The sequence below is a fragment of the Heptranchias perlo genome, chromosome 1 (genome assembly GCF_035084215.1).
Source record: "Heptranchias perlo isolate sHepPer1 chromosome 1, sHepPer1.hap1, whole genome shotgun sequence".
Taxonomy (NCBI): Eukaryota; Metazoa; Chordata; class Chondrichthyes; order Hexanchiformes; family Hexanchidae; genus Heptranchias; species Heptranchias perlo.
The window spans coordinates 157,707,247-157,725,214 of record NC_090325.1 but is presented as its reverse complement, the minus strand read 5'-3'; the positions used below and the strand labels follow the sequence as shown (position 1 = coordinate 157,725,214).

The 17,968-nt window shown below is 46.2% G+C and overlaps 1 protein-coding gene and 1 long non-coding RNA gene across 8 annotated transcripts in view; one reads left to right on the top strand and one right to left on the bottom strand.

Moving 5' to 3' along the window:
• LOC137327245 (uncharacterized) overlaps window positions 1-7,536 on the top strand; it is a 44,178-nt gene extending 36,642 nt beyond the window's left edge. Inside the window, exon 3 of the long non-coding RNA XR_010964405.1 lies at window positions 6,963-7,536. This is a non-coding gene — a long non-coding RNA (uncharacterized lncRNA). The remainder of the gene's footprint in view (window positions 1-6,962) is intronic.
• The window catches only part of map9 (microtubule-associated protein 9), a 232,424-nt gene that overhangs the window by 3,061 nt on the left and 211,395 nt on the right, over window positions 1-17,968 (bottom strand). For 6 of the 7 annotated variants that reach the window (XM_067992841.1, XM_067992820.1, XM_067992811.1 and 3 more), the window contains 2 exons: window positions 6,722-6,857; window positions 1,172-1,487 (listed from right to left, as the gene is read on the bottom strand). In XM_067992841.1, coding sequence (XP_067848942.1) covers window positions 1,368-1,487; window positions 6,722-6,857 — 256 coding nt within the window. In that variant the 3' untranslated portion in view covers window positions 1,172-1,367. Of the gene's footprint in view, window positions 1-1,171; window positions 1,488-6,721; window positions 6,858-17,968 lie in introns of those variants that run through there. The other variant, XM_067992825.1, reaches the window with a different exon arrangement.

The following is a 17,968-nucleotide window of genomic DNA, read 5'->3' as shown; positions in this document are numbered from 1 at the left end:
AGGCAAGTGGAGAGTATTCCATTACACTCATGACTTGTGCCTTGTAGATGGTGGAAAAGCTTTGGGGAGTCAGGAGGTGAGTCACTTGCCGCAGAATACCAAGCCTCTGACCCGCTCTTGTAGCCACAGTGTTTATATGGCTGGTCCAGTTAAGTTTCTGGTCAATGGTGACTCCCAGGATGTTGATGGTGGGGGATTCGACGATGGTAATGCCGTTGAATGTCAAGGGGAGGTGGTTAGACTCTCTTTTGTTGGAGATGGTCATTGCCTGGCACTTGTCTGGTGCGAATGTTACTTGCCACTTATCAGCCCAAGCCTGGATGTTGTCCAGGTCTTGCTGCATGCGGGCTCGGACTGCTTCATTATCTGAAGGGTTGCGAATGGAACTGAACACTGTGCAATCATTAGGGAACATCCCCATTTCTGACCTTATGATGGAGGGAAGGTGATTGATGAAGCAGCTGAAGATGGTTGGGCCTAGGACACCGCCCTGAGGAACTCCTGCAGCAATGTCCTGGGGCTGAGATGATTAGGGTGGGATAGCTTATGAGTGGGGCCCCCCGGGGATTGGTGTTGAGATCATTACTGCTTCTAATTTACATAAATGATTTTGACTCAGAAGCCCAATACAAATTAGTCAAAATTTGAGGGTGATACCAAAGTAGGAGAGGCAGCAGAATCAGAAGAGTTTGCAGAGAAATATGTAAAGGGTCACAGCAACGGCAGATGAAATTTAATACGGACAAGTACTGCACATAAGCAGGAAAAATAGGTAACAGGTACTCCGTGTATAGTGTATGGAGCGCTTTGCAAGGTTACGGGGATAGGGCGGGGTAGTGGGACGAGCTGGATTGCTCTTGCAGAGAGCCGGCATGGACTCGACGATCCAAATGGCCTCCTTCCGTGCTGTAATCATTTTATGATTCTATGATTTATCTCATTGTTGTTTGTAGGACCTTGATGTGCACAAATTGTCTGCCAGGTTTCCTATATTATATCAATGTCTACACTTCAAAAGTAATTAATTGGCTATAAAGCATTTTGGCATGTACATGGTGCTATCCTTCTTTCTTTAAGTGTTTTACTTAAATTCCTAGTACAGGAATCACAAATTTTCTATTTAAATTTAGAAAATAAATGATCAATAATTCATATATTTGAAAACTTCTCTATACTTTATTTCAAAACCAGATTTTTATTTTATAAAATATGATGTCACTCCATAATAACTTACATTATTCTAAGAAAATATATACAAATATTTTCCCCATAAATTTTTTTTGGTTAAAAAGTACAGATCCAAATTTATTCTATTCATTTAGTTAAAAAGCAAAGCTTAAGGATTGTTTACCACTGATGTGTAATATTCATTTTCCAAATGGTATCGTTTTATTAGGGGGGCTCCAGGGAGGTGGTGGCTCATCATGCAAAATGCTCCTAATTTTCCTTTGCTTCTTTTCACGCTTTTCCTGCTTTTCTTTCTGTTCCTGTAAATAATAAACAACACAACATTGAGAAATTAGTATTAGTTACATTATACTGAGATTAAGATAGCTCAGGCAAATACAATGTTTATTGCCAAAGTTTTCCATAGTATCATGGAAAAAAGGTAGGACCAAGTAGATGAGGTTTAGGAAAAATGTTGGCACGAGTACAAAAAAGGATTTCCTTTTATTTTGCTAAAATTAATCGACAGGAGGAATTCCATTCTCCAGTATAATCTGGAGATTGTCCCTGGACATTAGAAGACATAAAATAAACATTATCCTGGATTTTAAGCAGAAACCGTTGTGGTTAAATTTCTGAGTACACATGAAAGCCAAGAACCTTTCCAGCAGTCAGCACATATTGATAAATCATGGGCACGTTGCTCTGGCAACAGCCAAGACTCCCACTGTCAATGCATACTCAGAAAATTATCCCTTAATTTGGTAATCGTAGCCTTAGTTTTCATTTTGCATGAAGTTCAGAATATAGGAAAAGGGTCCGTGGAGTTAAATGTATCGGTGCCTTGAGCATGTTTTTCAGCACCAGTCAGTCTGCATTTCAGAATTATTTCTTAACTGTAGTAAGGAAAAATCACACTTTTAAATATATCTGCTACGATGAGTGAGACCAAACGATATGTTTTCTGATCGGATAGCTCAGGTACTAATGCGTAACGCATTCATACTACATTCCTCGGTTTGCTATTTTTAGGCAGGCATTAACCCATTTGCTTGGGTGGAGTGCATAGAAAAAAATCAGGTGGGGAGGATCACATGCCTGTCTGATCTATTGTCCATTAATCTAGTGACAGAAAGTCAGACAGGCTCCGTTACTAGCGTGCAATCTCCCCGACAGATTTTTCTCTATTTGCTCCATCCAGGCAATTATTTAATACCCAAGGACAAAAGTAGAAAATTTGCCGCATACTAATCAGAAATTCATATTTGAAAGTGACATATGGTTATTCAAATGATCTACTTACTAGTCACAGAATTTTCGCACGATAAATTATAATTCATTTTTCATTGAACAATGATATCAAGATCATTAATCCTTCAATGTGACTATCAGACATATCAACACCATGAAGTATTCTGACAGTTAGCAAACAGACACTGAGAGCCCTAAAGAGACTTTAAATGCAATTTAACTGCTCACAAAATTAGCAACTTGGAGTGATTTTGAGCTACCAATTTAACCTCAGTTTTCCATTATTCCATAATCAAAACAACAAACTGAATTGGAGCTTTTTTAAACTTTTCCTCAAAATTTTTCCCATATATACATAGGAACAGGAGTAGGCCTTTCAGCCCCTCAAGCCTGTTCCGCCATTCAATGAGGTCATGGCTGATCTGTATCCTAATACCATCCATCCGCTTTGGCTCCATATCCCTTATTACCCTTGGATAGCAAAAATCTATCGATCTCAGATTCAAAATTATTAATTGAGCTAGCATGTACTGCTTTTCATGGGAGAGAGTTCCATACTTCCACCATCCTTTGCATGATGAAGTGTTTCTTAACTTCTCTCCTGAATGTCCTGGCTCTGATTTTAAGATTATAGGAACATAGGGCCATTCAGCCCCTCATTTGATAAGATCATGGCTGATCTGTGATCTAACTCCATATACCTGCCTTTGGCCCATATCCCTTAATACCTTTGGTTGCCAAAAAGCTATCTATTTCACATTTAAATTTAGCAATCGAGCTAGTATCAATTGTCGTTTGCTGAAGACAGTTCCAAAGTTCTACCATCCTTTGTGTGTAGAAATGTTTTCTAATCTCGCTCCTGAAAGGTCTGGCTCTAATTTTTAGACTGTGCCCCCTACTCCTAGAATCCCCCACCAGCGGAAATAGTTTCCCTTAATATCTTATAAACTTCGATCAGATCACCCCTTAACCTTCGAAACGCGAGAGAATACAACCCCAATTTGTGTAATCTCTCCTCGTAACTTAACCCTTGAAGTCCGGGTATCATTCCAGTAAACCTACGCTGCACTCCCTCCAAGGCCAAAATGTCCTTCCGAAGGTGTGGTGCCCAGAACTGCTCACAGTACTCCAGGTGCGGTCTAACCAGGGTTTTGTATAGCTGCAACATAACTTCTGCCCCCTTGTACTCCAGTCCTCTAGATATAAAGGCCAGCATTCCATTAGCCTTCTTGATTATTTTCTGCACCTGTTCATGACACTTCAATGATCTATGTACCTGAACCCCTAAGTCCCTTTGGACATCCACTGTTTTTAACTTTTTACCATTTAGAAAGTACCCTGTCCTATCCTTTTTTGATCCAAAGTGGATGACCTCACATTTGTCTACATTGAATTCCATTTGCCACAATTTTGCCCATTCACCTAATCTATCAATATCCCTTTGTAATTTTATGTTTTCATCTACACTGCTTACAATGCCACCAATCTTTGTGTCATCGGCAAACTTAGATATGAAACTTTCTATGCCTTCATCTAAGTCGTTAATAAATATTGTGAATAATTGAGGCGCCAAGACAGATCCCTGCGGGACTCCACTAGTGAATGCCAATGTGAATACTTACCCATTATCCCTACTCTCTGTCGCCTTTCGCTCAGCCAATTTCCTAACCAAGTCCGTACTTTTCCCTCGATTCCATGGGCTTCTGACTTAGCTAACAGTCTCTTATGTGGGACCTTATCAAATTATGTCCCCTATCTCAGGCTCCCCCACCAGCAGAAAAAGTTTCTCTCTATCTACTCTATTAATTCCTTTCAAAATCCTAAAAACCTTGATCAAATCACCTGTTAACCTTCTATAATCCTGGGAATACAACTCTAGTTTATCTCTCCTCATACTCTAACCTTTGGAGCCCTGGTAACATTTTGGTGAATCTGCACTGCACTCCTTCCAAGGCCAATATATCCTTTCTAAGGTGCGGTGCCCAGAATTGTACACAGTACTCCAGATGTGGTCCAATCAGGGCTTTGTATAGCAGTAGCAAAACGTCCTCCTCTTTATATACTAGCCCTCTAGTTATAAAGGCTAACGTTCCATTAGTCTTTTTGATTATTTTATGCACCTCACTCCTACATTTTAGTGATCTGTGTACATGGATCCCTTAATCTCTTTGCACCTCCACTGTTCCTAGCTTTTCACCATTTAAAAAATACTTGGATCTATCCTTTTTTGGTCCAATCAGGGATAGTCAACATGGGAAGATCATGTCTGACTAATTTGATTGAATTTTTTGAGGGGGTGACTAGGCGTGTGGATGAGGGTAACGCAGTGGATGTGGTATACATGGATTTCAGTAAGGCCTTCGATAAAGTCCCCCACAGGAGACTGGTCAAGAAGGTACGAGCCCATGGAATCCAGGGTGCCTTGGCACTTTGGATACAAAACTGGCTTAGTGGCAGAACAGGAGGGTTCCCTCCCAGTCGGGGAACACTTCAGCAGTCATGGACATTCATCCACCGACCTTCAGGTAAGCGTACTCCAAGGCGGCCTTCGAGACACACGACAACGCAAAATCGTCGAGCAGAAATTGATAGCCAAGTTCCGCACCCATGAGGACGGCCTCAACCGGGATCTTGGGTTCATGTCACGCTACACGTTACCCCACCAGCGAACAAATGTTATCTGTTTTTAATATAACGGGTCAGTTGCTGTCTTTTCTATGTTTCTACCTCTCTATCTCTGTTTTTTTTTGTTTGTTTTTTTTTGGTGATTTGTATATTCTGTGAGACCTGGCAGGTAACACCTGTCTGTCTGCACACTGATTGCCTTGGCAACGGGCAGTTGAAAAAACTGTCTGTACTCACCAAGCATTGTTTTGTGAATTATAAATGCGATTTCATTTCGAGGATTTCATTTTCACATCGTTCACCTGACGAAGGAGGAAGCCTCCGAAAGCTTGTGAATTTAAAATAAAATTGCTGGACTATAACTTGGTGTTGTAAAATTGTTTACAATTAGTGGCAGAAGGCAGAGGGTGATGGTCGAAGGTTGTTTTTGTGACTGGAAGCCTGTGGCCAGTGGGGTACCACAGGGATCGGTGCTGGGTCCCTTGCTGTTTGTGGTCTACATTAACGACTTGGATATGAATGTAAAAGGTATGATCAGTAAGTTCGCTGATGATACAAAAATTGGTAGGGTGGTAAATAGCGAGGAGGATAGCCTCAGTCTGCAGGACGATATAGATGGGTTGGTCAGATGGGCGGAACAGTGGTAAATGGAATTTAACTCGGAAAAGTGCGAGGTGATGCACTTTGGAGGGACTAACAAGGCAAGGGAATACACAATGAATGGGAGGACCCTAGGCAAGACAGAGGGTCAGAGGGATCTTGGTGTGCAAGTTCACAGATCCCTGAAGGCGGCGGAACAGGTAGATAAGGTGGTAAAGAAGGCATATGGGATACTTGCCTTTATTAGCTGAGGCATAGAATATAAGAGCAAGGAGGTTATGATGGAGCTGTATAAAACACTGGTTAGGCCACAGCTGGAGTACTGTGTGCAGTTCTGGTCGCCACACTACAGGAAGGATGTGATCGCTTTGGAGAGGGTGCAGAGGAGATTCACCAGGATGTTACCAGGGCTGGAGCGCTTCAGCTATGAAGAGAGACTGGGAAGATTGGGTTTGTTTTCCTTGGAGCAGAGGAGGCTGAGGGGGGACATGATTGAGGTGTACAAAATTATGAGGGGCACAGATAGGATGGATACTAAGGAGCTTTTTCCCTTCGTTGAGGGTTCTATAACAAGGGGACATAGATTCAAGGTAAAAGGCGGGAGGTTTAGAGGGGATTTGAGAAAGAACTTTTTCACCCAGAGGGTGGTTGGAGTCTGGAACTCACTGCCTGAAAGGGTTGTGGAGGCAGGAACCCTCAACATTCAAGAAGCATTTGGATGAGCACTTGAAATGCCATAGCATACAAGGCTACGGACCAAATGCTGGAATATGGGATTAGAGTAGACAGGGCTTGATGGCCGGCGCGGACACGATGGGCCGAAGGGCCTCTATCCGTGCTGTATAACTCTATGACTCTATAACTCTAAAATGGATGACCTCACACTTGCCTGCATTGAAATCCATCTGCCACAGTTTTGCCCACTCACTTAATCTATCAATGTCTCTTTGTAATTTTATGCTCCCGTCTACACTATTTACTATGCCACCAATCTTTGTGTCATCGGCAAACTTGGATATATGGCTCTCTATTGTGTTATCTAACTCATCAATAAATATAGTGAAACTCCAAATCTTACCAGCCATTTCTCATACATAGTCAATGCCATCTCTTCTTTCTCGTATTTCATGTACTGTTCTTCAGTTTTCTTCTGCTGCTCTTCCTTTGCATTTTCTTTCATCTTTTGCTTTAATACTACTTCTTTCTTCTCATTCCTTACATTGCCATAAAACATAGCAGCACAAAGTAATTAAAGTAGTAAAAATACATATGATAAACAGAAGTTATATAAATGGGCTATTACGTTACACCTCATTAAGGACACAAAGAAGAACAAATCACCATAGCAACTTGCAGAGCCTGGCTCGAGACCAGCTGAGGACCTACTTAACTTGGCTACATTAAAGACGCTGAAAGAAAACAAATGGAGCGTCAATCAATCCTGGGAGGATCACATGCCCGTGAAGAAGCCTATTGTTGGCAAGCAACCGGCCTAGAGGTGTAGTTCAAAATTAAAAGGACTAACATCCCAACCATGTGAAGGAAGGTTTCTGTTTCCCCACAGCTCGCTTTCTACCTGGATGCAGGCTTCTAGATTGCTTCTGGAATGGCTGACCTGACCACGAGAGGAAACCATGTGCTAAATCACAACCTGTGTCCATCAAGATATTTAGAGGGCCTCGACAAGCCTGAACAAAACCATGAGTATATATAAACTTTCATTAAGGGGTTGGTCTTTGTTTTCCAAAAGGATAGGCATTTTGGGGAAACAGAAGGAATTTTTTGTTCTTGTTGCTAAAGCAATTCTAAATTGTGCATGAACCGAAGATATTGTTTAATTCTGATGTTGATTTTTTTTGTCTAGTGTATAATAAATGATTATTTTCTTTACAAGGCCCTGGATAATGCCTGAAGTTTCTTTAGGAAAAAGTCCATTAAGTTAAATATAAAATGAAATCGCGTGGAGATTAAAAGACATTTCCCCAAATTAAAGAATTACATCACATTGTTCCTTTTGTCCCGACATAGTCAAGAAGTAAATATATAGATATTCAAAACTATTTATCAGGAAATTATTAACAATAACATTTAAGAAAAAGCAGATGTGATTGAAATAATGATTTCCTCTAAGTTTCTTCTTCAAAGCAGTAGCACCAAAACACTATAAGGTTTTTTCCTGAATTAATTAGGGTTAAAAATCAAACTTTAGATTTCTTTTATTATTAATATATGTATGATCCTACTTGCTGAATCATTTTAATGTAAAATCATAATTTCACTTAATCAGAGATCTGTCTTGTGTAGAAAATTGGGAGATTTTCCTGGGTCTGCACCCAATTAAGACACATTGGATTGTCTGGATGCAGCCAATATTGGAAAATTAGAGGGACTGGAGTGCACATCTGTATAGGAGCCTGCCCTTTGGAAGGAAAATCATGTGTGTTCCTTTACAGGCTCCAACCAGCCTGATTTTACGATATTCGCTGCATCCAGACCATCTCATGCACCCAGGTGCAGACCCAGAAAAATCTGCCCACTAGAATTCTATAGCATAGAAGAAGGCCATTGCACCTGCATTGGCTCTCTGAAAGAGCTAGCCACATAATCTCATTTCCATGTCCTTTGCTCATACTCTTTTAATTTTTTTCATTTTCTTATATATAACCCTTTCCCTTTTAAAAACTATTATGGATTTTACTTTCACCACTCTTTTTGATAGGGCATTCCATGTCCAAACAATCCTCCCTGATAAAAAAAATCTTGTGGCCTCTCCCTTCGTTCTTTTGATCTTGAACTTAAATTTATGCCTTCTAGTCAGTGACTTACCAATTAGTGGAAATAGTACTTTCCTATTTAGTTCACCAAAGCCTCTCATAATTTTAAACACCTCCACCTGATTTCCTCCTAACCTTCTCTGCTCTGCTGAAAAAAGATTCAGTTTCTCTGGTCTTTCCTTATAACTAAAGCTTCTAATCCCTGCATCATCTTGGTGAATCTCTTCTGAACCGTCTCCATGACCTTGACATCCTTCCGAAAGTAGGGTGCCAAAAAGTGGACACAACAGGGCGGTCAGGATCTGTGCTCCGGCACTCCCAGCAGGGGGCAGTGTCTTTAGGAAGTCCATTGCAGGAAATTGTGGTGCCAAGCTATTTTCTGTTTGTTAATTTTAATGGATAGAAAAAATATAAGATTCTTCTGACATTTGAGAGAGGGCAAAAAGAGACAGACAGGAAAAGTAAAAAAATGTTTTAAATTTTAAATTTTGAAAATCTCCAACAATTAAAACCTGAAGGAACGAGACTCCACACTTGTAATAGTTAATTTTCAGTGCCTGAGATGTTGATTGGCAGTAGTTAACAATTATCGTATCGTTAAAAAGATACTTATGCTTATAATGACAAGACGTAACTTTCTGTGGCGAGTTTAGTTCATATCTACCAAGCAAATACAGCAATTTCATGCCATTCAATGCATTTCAATGGTGAAGCATACAGCAAAATGCCGTTTTCGTGAAGCTAATGGCGGAGGGGTGCAACTCTGGTTTTACACAGCAAGTGGTTAGGATCTGGAAGGCTCTGCCTGGGGGGTGGTGGAGGCAGATTCAATCGTGGCTTTCAAAAGAGAACTGGATAATTACTTGAAAGGAAAAAATTTGCAGGGCTACGGGGATAGGGCGGGTGTGTGGGACCAGCTGGATTGCTCTTGCGTTGAGCTGGCACGGACTCGATGGGCCAAATAGCCTCCTTCCGTGCTGTAATCTTTCTATGATTCTGTGATTCTAACTCGGACAGCAATTTTTGAATATTGGCATTTAACTGCGCATCTGTTCCTTGCCTGGGATTCGCGAAATTTCACATGTCCCCCCCCCCCCCCCCGAAGATTTATTGGAGTTATGAAAGAAACCCTGGTGTGACTGTGTTTTAAAAAAATCCAGGGTCTTTCGAAATGGCTGCGGACAGACACATGGCCAAAGGCCTGCAGCATTTGAAATTGGATTCTCTTTGAACAATGCAGTTGCATTCACGCCCTGAGGCAAGCCATCAACGTTGCCGGCCTTCACATCAAAATTCGAGCAGGAGAAATCCCAGGACAAAAGGAACATTTGGAACAATGGAAAGCAGTTATGGAACAGATCAGTACAGGTACCGGCCATTAATGTAAATGGGCCAAGATTGGGACCCCTTTTGTCTTACATTTTCACGCCCAAATCGGACAATGGAGCAAACTGATGAGGCGTGAAATTAACCCATTACCGGGAGGGTATAACTGGGGGCATCCCAGAACCACTCTCTCTCTTTTCTCTTCGCCTTGGCCCAGTGTCCTGCTTGCCTGCTAGCAACCAAGAAGGAAGGCCGTCCAGTATACATCGCAACCACATGTCGAAGGCAGCAGGACACTGGGGCCAGGCCTTTTCATCTGTTTCATGGTGAGCATTATTTTTTTTCTGGCCGCCACAAGACAACCTAGCTCAGTGTAAGGGTGGGAGTTAAAGGGGTATTGCTAAAATTGTGATTTTAGAATTTTCCCTCGATGTGTCCGTTTCTTCCACCCCGTTAAGTGTAAGACTGTATTGCATCCATAGCGATTCCTTTTATCTTCTGTATAATACTGTTTACCTTGTAGTTTTAGTTTTCTTATTGATAAACATTGGTTTTCCTTGCACCAATCCACTGGTCTGTTCGTCTGTCCTTATTACCACTCGATAAGTCCTGAGCTCAGAATCAGGAAGGGGAAAGCGATTCGAAACCGCACAGCGGGCAGGGCAGCTCAGGAAAACATAACTGGCTGACCTACGATAAGCCCCGGAAACAAAACCCCTTACAGAAATGGCGACCGCGGCAGCACCTCAGGCGAAAGTGTGTAACAAGGCAGACAGTGGTGAGGAAGAGGAATCCGCAATGGAGGAAAGGTTGTCTGCCTATGTGTGCCGCAAGATAAATATCGCGAAAAAATGGGTGGGTGATATGTTAAAGGCCGAGCGTCCCATAGATGCAGCCATCCAGTGGACAGCAAGTAAACAGTATAAGAAGGGTATCGAGAAGTCGGTCTGGCTCTTGTGTTTTAAAAAGCAGGTCTGAGTACTAGACCGTGCTGTAGCAGCGCGAGCAGCCAAGATTAAACAGTTGACCCGAGAGTTGCAGGAAAAGACAGCAGCAGAAGAGAAAGGGGTAGCGGCGCTCCAGGCAATAAGCCAAGAAATGGCGCAGTTGGCAAGGGACCACCAGGCAAAGGTAGAGCGCCTGGAATTCCAGATCGCTGAGCTCAAAAGTAGCGCTAGAGGTAGAATGGAACACCTGGAATACCAGGTCAGAGAGGCGAGAGGCAGTGAGGTTAGGTTAATGGATAAGATCCACAGCCTCACGCAAGAACTAAAAGGGCAGGAGGAGAAAGTAGGCGAGGTAAAGGCAGCATATAAGCTGGCCTGTGCCCAGAGGTTTGAAGACGCAGATCATGGCCCCTGCAGGCAAGAAATAGAAAGCTTGGGCATGGCCTTAGCGAGGGCGAAGGGCATGGTATGCCTCATTAGCCCGAAGGCGGGCCAGTCGGATTTTACCAGAAACCCAAGCAGGGAAGTCCCACAGGCAGCTCCCAGAACGACACTGGTTAGGGAACCAGAGGCTTCACGGCCACCACCCACAGCCCCGAGTTTTCAGGAGGTCTGGCAGCAAAGGGGGGTGGTGGATGAAGCATCAGGGGAGACCCAGCAAGCCCTGGTAGATAGACCAGGACCGGGACCAGTGTACCCCCTCCGACAACGGAGGTACGGCCCGCCCGCCGATGGCGAGGACCTAGGGGCCATCCAGAACCAGTTTGTAATGCCGCATGGCACCCAACAGCTCAGGGCCATGGTTAGCCATATCCCTAAGCTTACAGTGGAGGGAGACCCCTCTTTACACTTCCGTGAGATACAGCAGGCAGCGTGCGTTAATGACTGCGATGAAGCAGAACAAGCAAAAATGCTGCTGTTTTCTCTGGGTGGTGACCTCCTCCAAACCTTATCAGATGAGTGCAAAAGGGGGCAGAAAGATTACGAGGGGTTAAGGGATGAGATATCGGAGGCCATGGGACTAAATGATGGGAGTCCGTTCGCCCGGGTGGGAAAAATGGTACAGCTCCCCGGGGAGTCCCCACAGTCGTTCGCAGACAGGCTGTGGCCAGTCTACTGGAGTGCATGCCCGGGAATGCCAGGGCGGGCATTCCTGGACAGAGATCAATCGGCCCACTGGCTCCGCTGTCTCATGGCAAACTGCCTGCCCCAAATTTGAATTTGAGCTGCGGCCTGGTTTGACCCCCGTAACCCCCAGACCACCGAGGAAACGGTGATCCGCCAGCTCACGATAGCATTTAAAAATATCAGGGGTATCGAGACACCCCAACCCAAGGGGAAAGTCCACGAGGTTAAACCAGGGGCCCAGCATAAAAGGGAATGGCACCAGGAAGGGAATCGTCCCGCCCAGGCTAAGTTAAACTGCTATGGGTGCGGGAAGGACGGCCACTGGCGCAAAGATTGTAAAAACCCCTGGAAAGAATCCCACCGCCCCAGCCCAAAAGGCAGCGACGAGGGAGGCAGAGATAGGAATTGCCCCCGCTGTCATGGAGTCATTTTTTGAGGCCATGCGATCTTTTATGGCCAGCCTCCCTCAGCCCCCCCCTGACGACGCCCTGAAATGACTGGAGCCCGCGCAGCCTGTCCACCTGTGTGCTCTCCAGTATGATGGATGGAAGAGACCACTTGTGCAGATGGAGGTAGAGAAGGTTAAAGGGACTCATCTGCTGGATACGGGGGCATCATGCACCGTGATCCATGCAGCTAATCCCACCACCTCACCTCTGTCTAGCGGAGTTCCATACGTTCTATCGGGGTTCACCGGCAAGGAACAGGCGGGAGCATTCTCCAAGCCGCTCTCAATCCGCCTGGGCCCACTCCAAACCAAGTGGACGTGTGTCCTGGCGAGGTGGGAAGCGGAGGGAGGAAAGGGGATCCTAGGGGCCGACTTCATCATGGGCCACGGGATCTTCGTGAATCTCCGCAACCATTGCCTTTGGGGAGCCGACACGGGTGAGGAGAATGGCGTGGTAGTTATCCCAGGAAAAGAAGGGAAGGGAACCCTGTGTACTGTGAAGCCGAAAGGAGGTTACGAACTCGGGCTCATGGTGGAGGGTGTCCCAGAGGAATTTAAAGCATTCGTGCAGGCTCACCTAGTTGCGTTCGCCACGCACAAACACAACTGCGGGAGGGTCACCGGGTTTGAGGTCAGGGTAGACGGGGACCCCATGGCCCGGCCCCAGAAGCAGTATAACTTTCCTAGAGAAGTAGAGCCCGATATGGAGATGGCCATATCCTCGTTGGTGCAGCAGGGAGTGCTGAGGCCCATAGCCACCCATGTTAATTCTCCACTTTGGCCGGTCAAGAAACCGGACAATTCATGGAGAGCCACGGTGAACTATCGGGTGCTCAACAGCAATATCCCCGCGTGTGCCCCCACAGTGGCAGCAGTTGCCGACCTCATCGGAAGCATTCCAGCATCCGCGACTAAGTTCACGGTGCTGGATATTTCGAATGGGTTTTGGTCGATCCCTTTGAGGAGGGAAGACCAGTATAAGTTTGCCTTTACTTTTAAAGGGCAACAGTATACTTGGAACTGCTTGCCGCAAGGTTTTCATAACAGCCCCAGCATCTTTCACCAGTGCATGGCAAGTAGTTTAAAGGAATTTAGCCAGCCCAGGCAATTGGTGCAGTATGTAGACGACCTGCTCTTGTTTACCGACTCAGTCGGGGAGCATGGCCCGCTACTGGCTGAATTGCTGGAGCTGCTGCAGAGTAAAGGTTTTAAAGTGAACCCAAAGAAAGCGCAGATCGGCCAACAGGAGGTGAAATTCCTGGGCCTGACCGTTCGCGCAGGGGAATAAGCCATAGACAAGGCTAGGAGGGAAGCGGTCCAAGAGCTACCGGTCCCCAGTACTGCGGAGGCGAAAACGCAGGCAGCTGGGATCCAACCTGAGGTTAGAAATCCCCAGGTCCCAGCAGGTCCCAGCTCACAGGCAGCACATGCAGTCGCATGAGTCAGGGGAGGAGTCACCCAGACCCCTGTCCAAACCACTCCCCCTCTCTTCTGGGACTCAGGTGGGGAGGAGGAGGAGCCCGAGGCAGGTAGCCCCGCCCCCGACCCAGGTTTTGAACCTGGAGAGGAAGACTCTCAGCCACCGGCAGCAGGCAGCGAGGGGTTGCCTGTCCCCAGCTCAGACTTGGGAAGGGAGGAGCCACAGGGGAAAAGCCCCCAGCCAGCGAGGACTGCGACCCACAGCAAGGGTCCGCTCGCCAGGGTAGCCCCACCAATAGCACTTCCGAGGAGGTCCCCTCGGACACCCCAGCCTAGGAAGACATGGTCGCCGGCTCCCCAGTTTAAAAGGGCTACCTCCCACGTTAAAGTTAAGTTGAAAGACAAAGGTCCTCAGCCAGCTGAGGGACCAGAAGTAAAGGTCAGTACAGCCACGCCGCAGGGAGCAGCCTGCAGCAGCCCTGACAGAATTTGAGCTGGCCACTCGGAGACGGGCGGCGGATGTATATAACTTCAGCAGTTAAGTTTGTAGTTTTAAGTTAAGATGTTTAGGTTAATTATAAGGTGTGGAACCGTAGTGTAATTTTAAGATGGAACCATTCCAGTGTTGTCTACGTGAGCCGAGGTCGAGGGACCCGCTCACATTTCACCCGAGCCAGGAAGCCTATAGGGAGCCCGGCTAGATGTTCTTTATCTTTTACAGGGAATTAAAGGGAATGTTCGGAGGCGTGATCCTGCTCGCCCTCTCTGGGCAGAGTCTCGCGAGAAGGGGCGACACCAAGGACCAGCACATCTTCGGATGCTCCGGAAAAACGGCGCCCCTAGCCTACGATGGGAGTGGCCGATGCGAGGCGGATGAAATCACCTTGTACACTCACGAGGGGAGCTGGCCCGGATGGCTGGGGTCAAATTCGACCCAGTACTCGAGCCAGACCGGTTTTTCATATGGGGAGACCTCCCGCTAGTGCCCGAGGATACGAATTGTCACCCCAAGGATTAGCGTCACTGTGGGAAAAGGAATATGTTTGTCATGTAAAGGCAACGTTCCCCTGGATAGGTGGTGGTGGTTTAGAAAATTAAGTAAGGATATGGGGAACCCCAGGGTAGAGTGGGAGAGGTTAGGGAATAACACCCACAGGACCATCACAGGGACCCAGGGAGGGTTAAGTGTGTGCTGGGACAAATGGTGGGAACCGGATCAGGGGATCTATGTCTGTCTGTGGGGTTCAGAGAAGGTCTGCCCCACAGGCATTTCCATCATTTTCCGCAGCCAGTGGCAAGATGACGGGAGGGGGATGGACTGGGAATCACGCCTGGGCGCATGCGCGATCCCATACTCCCCAATCTCGGGTAATGCCACTGAATTAGTAACCCGCCCCCGACAGCCCCTGCCCATGACCGCGACGTCACGTATGATAGTAAAGGGATGCCCCGCCACTACCAAGGGACCAGGGAACGGCTTGGTGCTAGTACCTACAGACCAGGTGCTGTATCAAGGGGTGCACTACACGGTAGCCTCCGTGATTTTAAACCTCACCGAGGTACACCTACCCGCGTGGTGCCCCACAGAGACCGCGCAGTTGTATCAAGCCCTCTTAAAAGATATGTTCCGTAAATTTTATCAGTTTGATTTTTCAGACGTTGACAGAACCAGACTATACACCCATGAGCTTTTGGACGGGATTGGGAGACAAAGAAGGGGTGCTTTTAACGATGTCTTAACTGGTTTTAACACAGGGTCTTCTGTCATCGATGTGAATAAGGTGGTGGGTTCGGAACTGCACGAAGATCAGGCCATGACTCTCCACTTAAAGGAGATCATAGCGGAGCTGGAAAAGCATGTAGAGACGGTGAATGCGCTCATTAGGGAGGATCGGAATGCGTCAGACCAGGCGGCGCAGAATGAAGTGTGCGTGCTGTATGGGGCATGGTTGCTGGGCGAGGGCCGCAGCAATCTGGAGGATTTAAAGCAAGGTTTAGTCCCCTCCTGGATCAGCAATAAACGCCTCGCAGCCCTCCACCCTTTTGAGAATACATTAAGTCCTAGCTTCTGAGGCCTACCCAGTCCCAGTGGACTGTGGGCGTTCCAACCACACCATCATAGGGATAGTTGTAAAGATGCCAGTCATGGGCAGGACGGCCCAACCCGTGCCGGTGTACAGGGTGGAGAACATTGGTGTCATTCAGCGGGGTGCACACATTCGTTTTACAGCGGTCCCGCCCTCCGTCATAAAGTGGGAGCATGCTATGATGGGTACTGACCTCTCGGGGTGCCAGAGCCGGGGATCACACATAATCCTGTGTCCCCAGCACTTGAACGCCGATTCAAAACCGCAGTGCGGGTTCAGAGCTGCTGACGCGAAGCCTATAAACTGCACCATGGAAGCCATGGCACAAGGCCATGTTCCCCCACAGGTGGCGTATATAGGAGGTGGGACATATTGCATCACCACAGCAGCGTCTCACTACCAGCACGGTCAGCACAGCTGGTGCGCAGTGAGTGACAGCAGTTTCTGCTTTAAACCCGAGGCAGAAGTTCAAGTGGCACAGTCACGAATTGCCCCCATCCCTGAACCATCCACTGTTCACCTCACTGTGAAAGAGAATTTCACTAACCTCCAAAAGTATGTCGCCCACTTCGGCTGCCAGATCCCCCCTCTCCCAGAACACCTCGTTAAATTATTAAAAGCAGTACTGGTTTCCCAAAAACACTTTTTACACGCTGTAACAGAAAACTGTCCAGATAGGGGCCGATATTCTGAGTATTACGACCCCACCCTGGTGGGACATCTTTGAGAATATAGAGGTCCCCTCCTGGATTCGTCTGGCATCGCACATACTAGTAATCTGTCAGTTCGGGATCGACCTCTACCTGGTTTGCGTCCAGTGTAGGAATAGGGGTCTCGAGGTAGTAGTTAGAACACAAAGGGTATGGAAGGACCAGTATGCTCAGGTAGACGAAACTCCCGCGTGAGTTCGGCGATGCATCACTTGCGAGTGATGGCAGCCTGTTTCATTATTTTAATAAAGATGGTCCCTTCCGTTTGTTGTTTTCAATAAGGATTGTTTTCGTTTTGGTGTTGTTTTGAATAAAGATTGTTCTCGTTGTATTTTCATTTTAATAAAGAATGTATAGTATGCGAAATACTGTTTCATCCCAAGTGGTGCAGGGGTATTTGGACCCCTCCGTGCTGGGATTGTTGTAATTCAACCTTGTTTTCTATCTGAATGCCTGCCGTACACTGGGGCTCTCTCCAAGTAAGGGAATGTATGTGTCGAGGGATTAGGGATAGGTAAATAAAGGGGAGGGTTGTTTGCGACGGTCAGAAAATTTTGCTCACCTTGTATGGACACTTCAAGCAAGTTTAAGTATCGACAGTGGGGGAGTGAAGGGATTCGCAAAATTTCACATGTCCACCCCCCACCCCGAAGATTTATTGGAGTTATTAAAAGACTGTGTTTTAAAAAATCCAGGGTCTTTCAAAATGGCTGCGGTCAGACACATGGCCAAAGGCCTGCAGCATTTGAAATTGGATTCTCTTTGAACAATGCAGTTGCATTCACACCCTGAGGCAAGCCATCAACGTTGCCGGCCTACACATCAAAATTCGAGCAGGAGAAATCCCAGGACAAAAGATAGCCCATCAAGGGACATTCGGAACAATGGAAAGCAGTTATGGAACAGATCAGTACAGGTACCAGCCATTATTGTAAATGGGCCAAGATTGGGACCCCTTTTGTCTTACATTTTCACGCCCAAATCGAACAATGGAGCAAACTGATGAGGCGCGAAATTAACCCATTACCGGGAGGGTATAACTGGGGGCATCCCAGAACCTCTCTTTCTCTTTTCTCTTCGCCTTGGCCCAGTGTCCTGCTTGCCTGCTAGCAACCAAGAAGGAAGGCCGTCCAGTAAACATCGCAATCACATGTCGAAGGCAGCAGCAGGACACAGACCTTTTCATCTGTTTCACGGAGAGCATTATTTTTTTTCTGGCCGCCACAAGACAACCGAGCTCAGTGTAAGGGTGGGAGTTAAAGGGGTATTGCTAAAATTATGATTTTAGAATTTTCCCTCGATGTGTCCATTTCTTCCACCCCGTTAAGTGCAAGTCTGCATTGCATCCATAGCGATTCCTTTTATCTTGTGTATAATACTGTTTACCTTGTAGTTTTAATTTTCTTATTAATAAACATTGGTTTTTCTTGCACCAATCCACTGGTCTGTTCGTCTGTCCTTATTACCACTCGATAAGTCCTGAGCT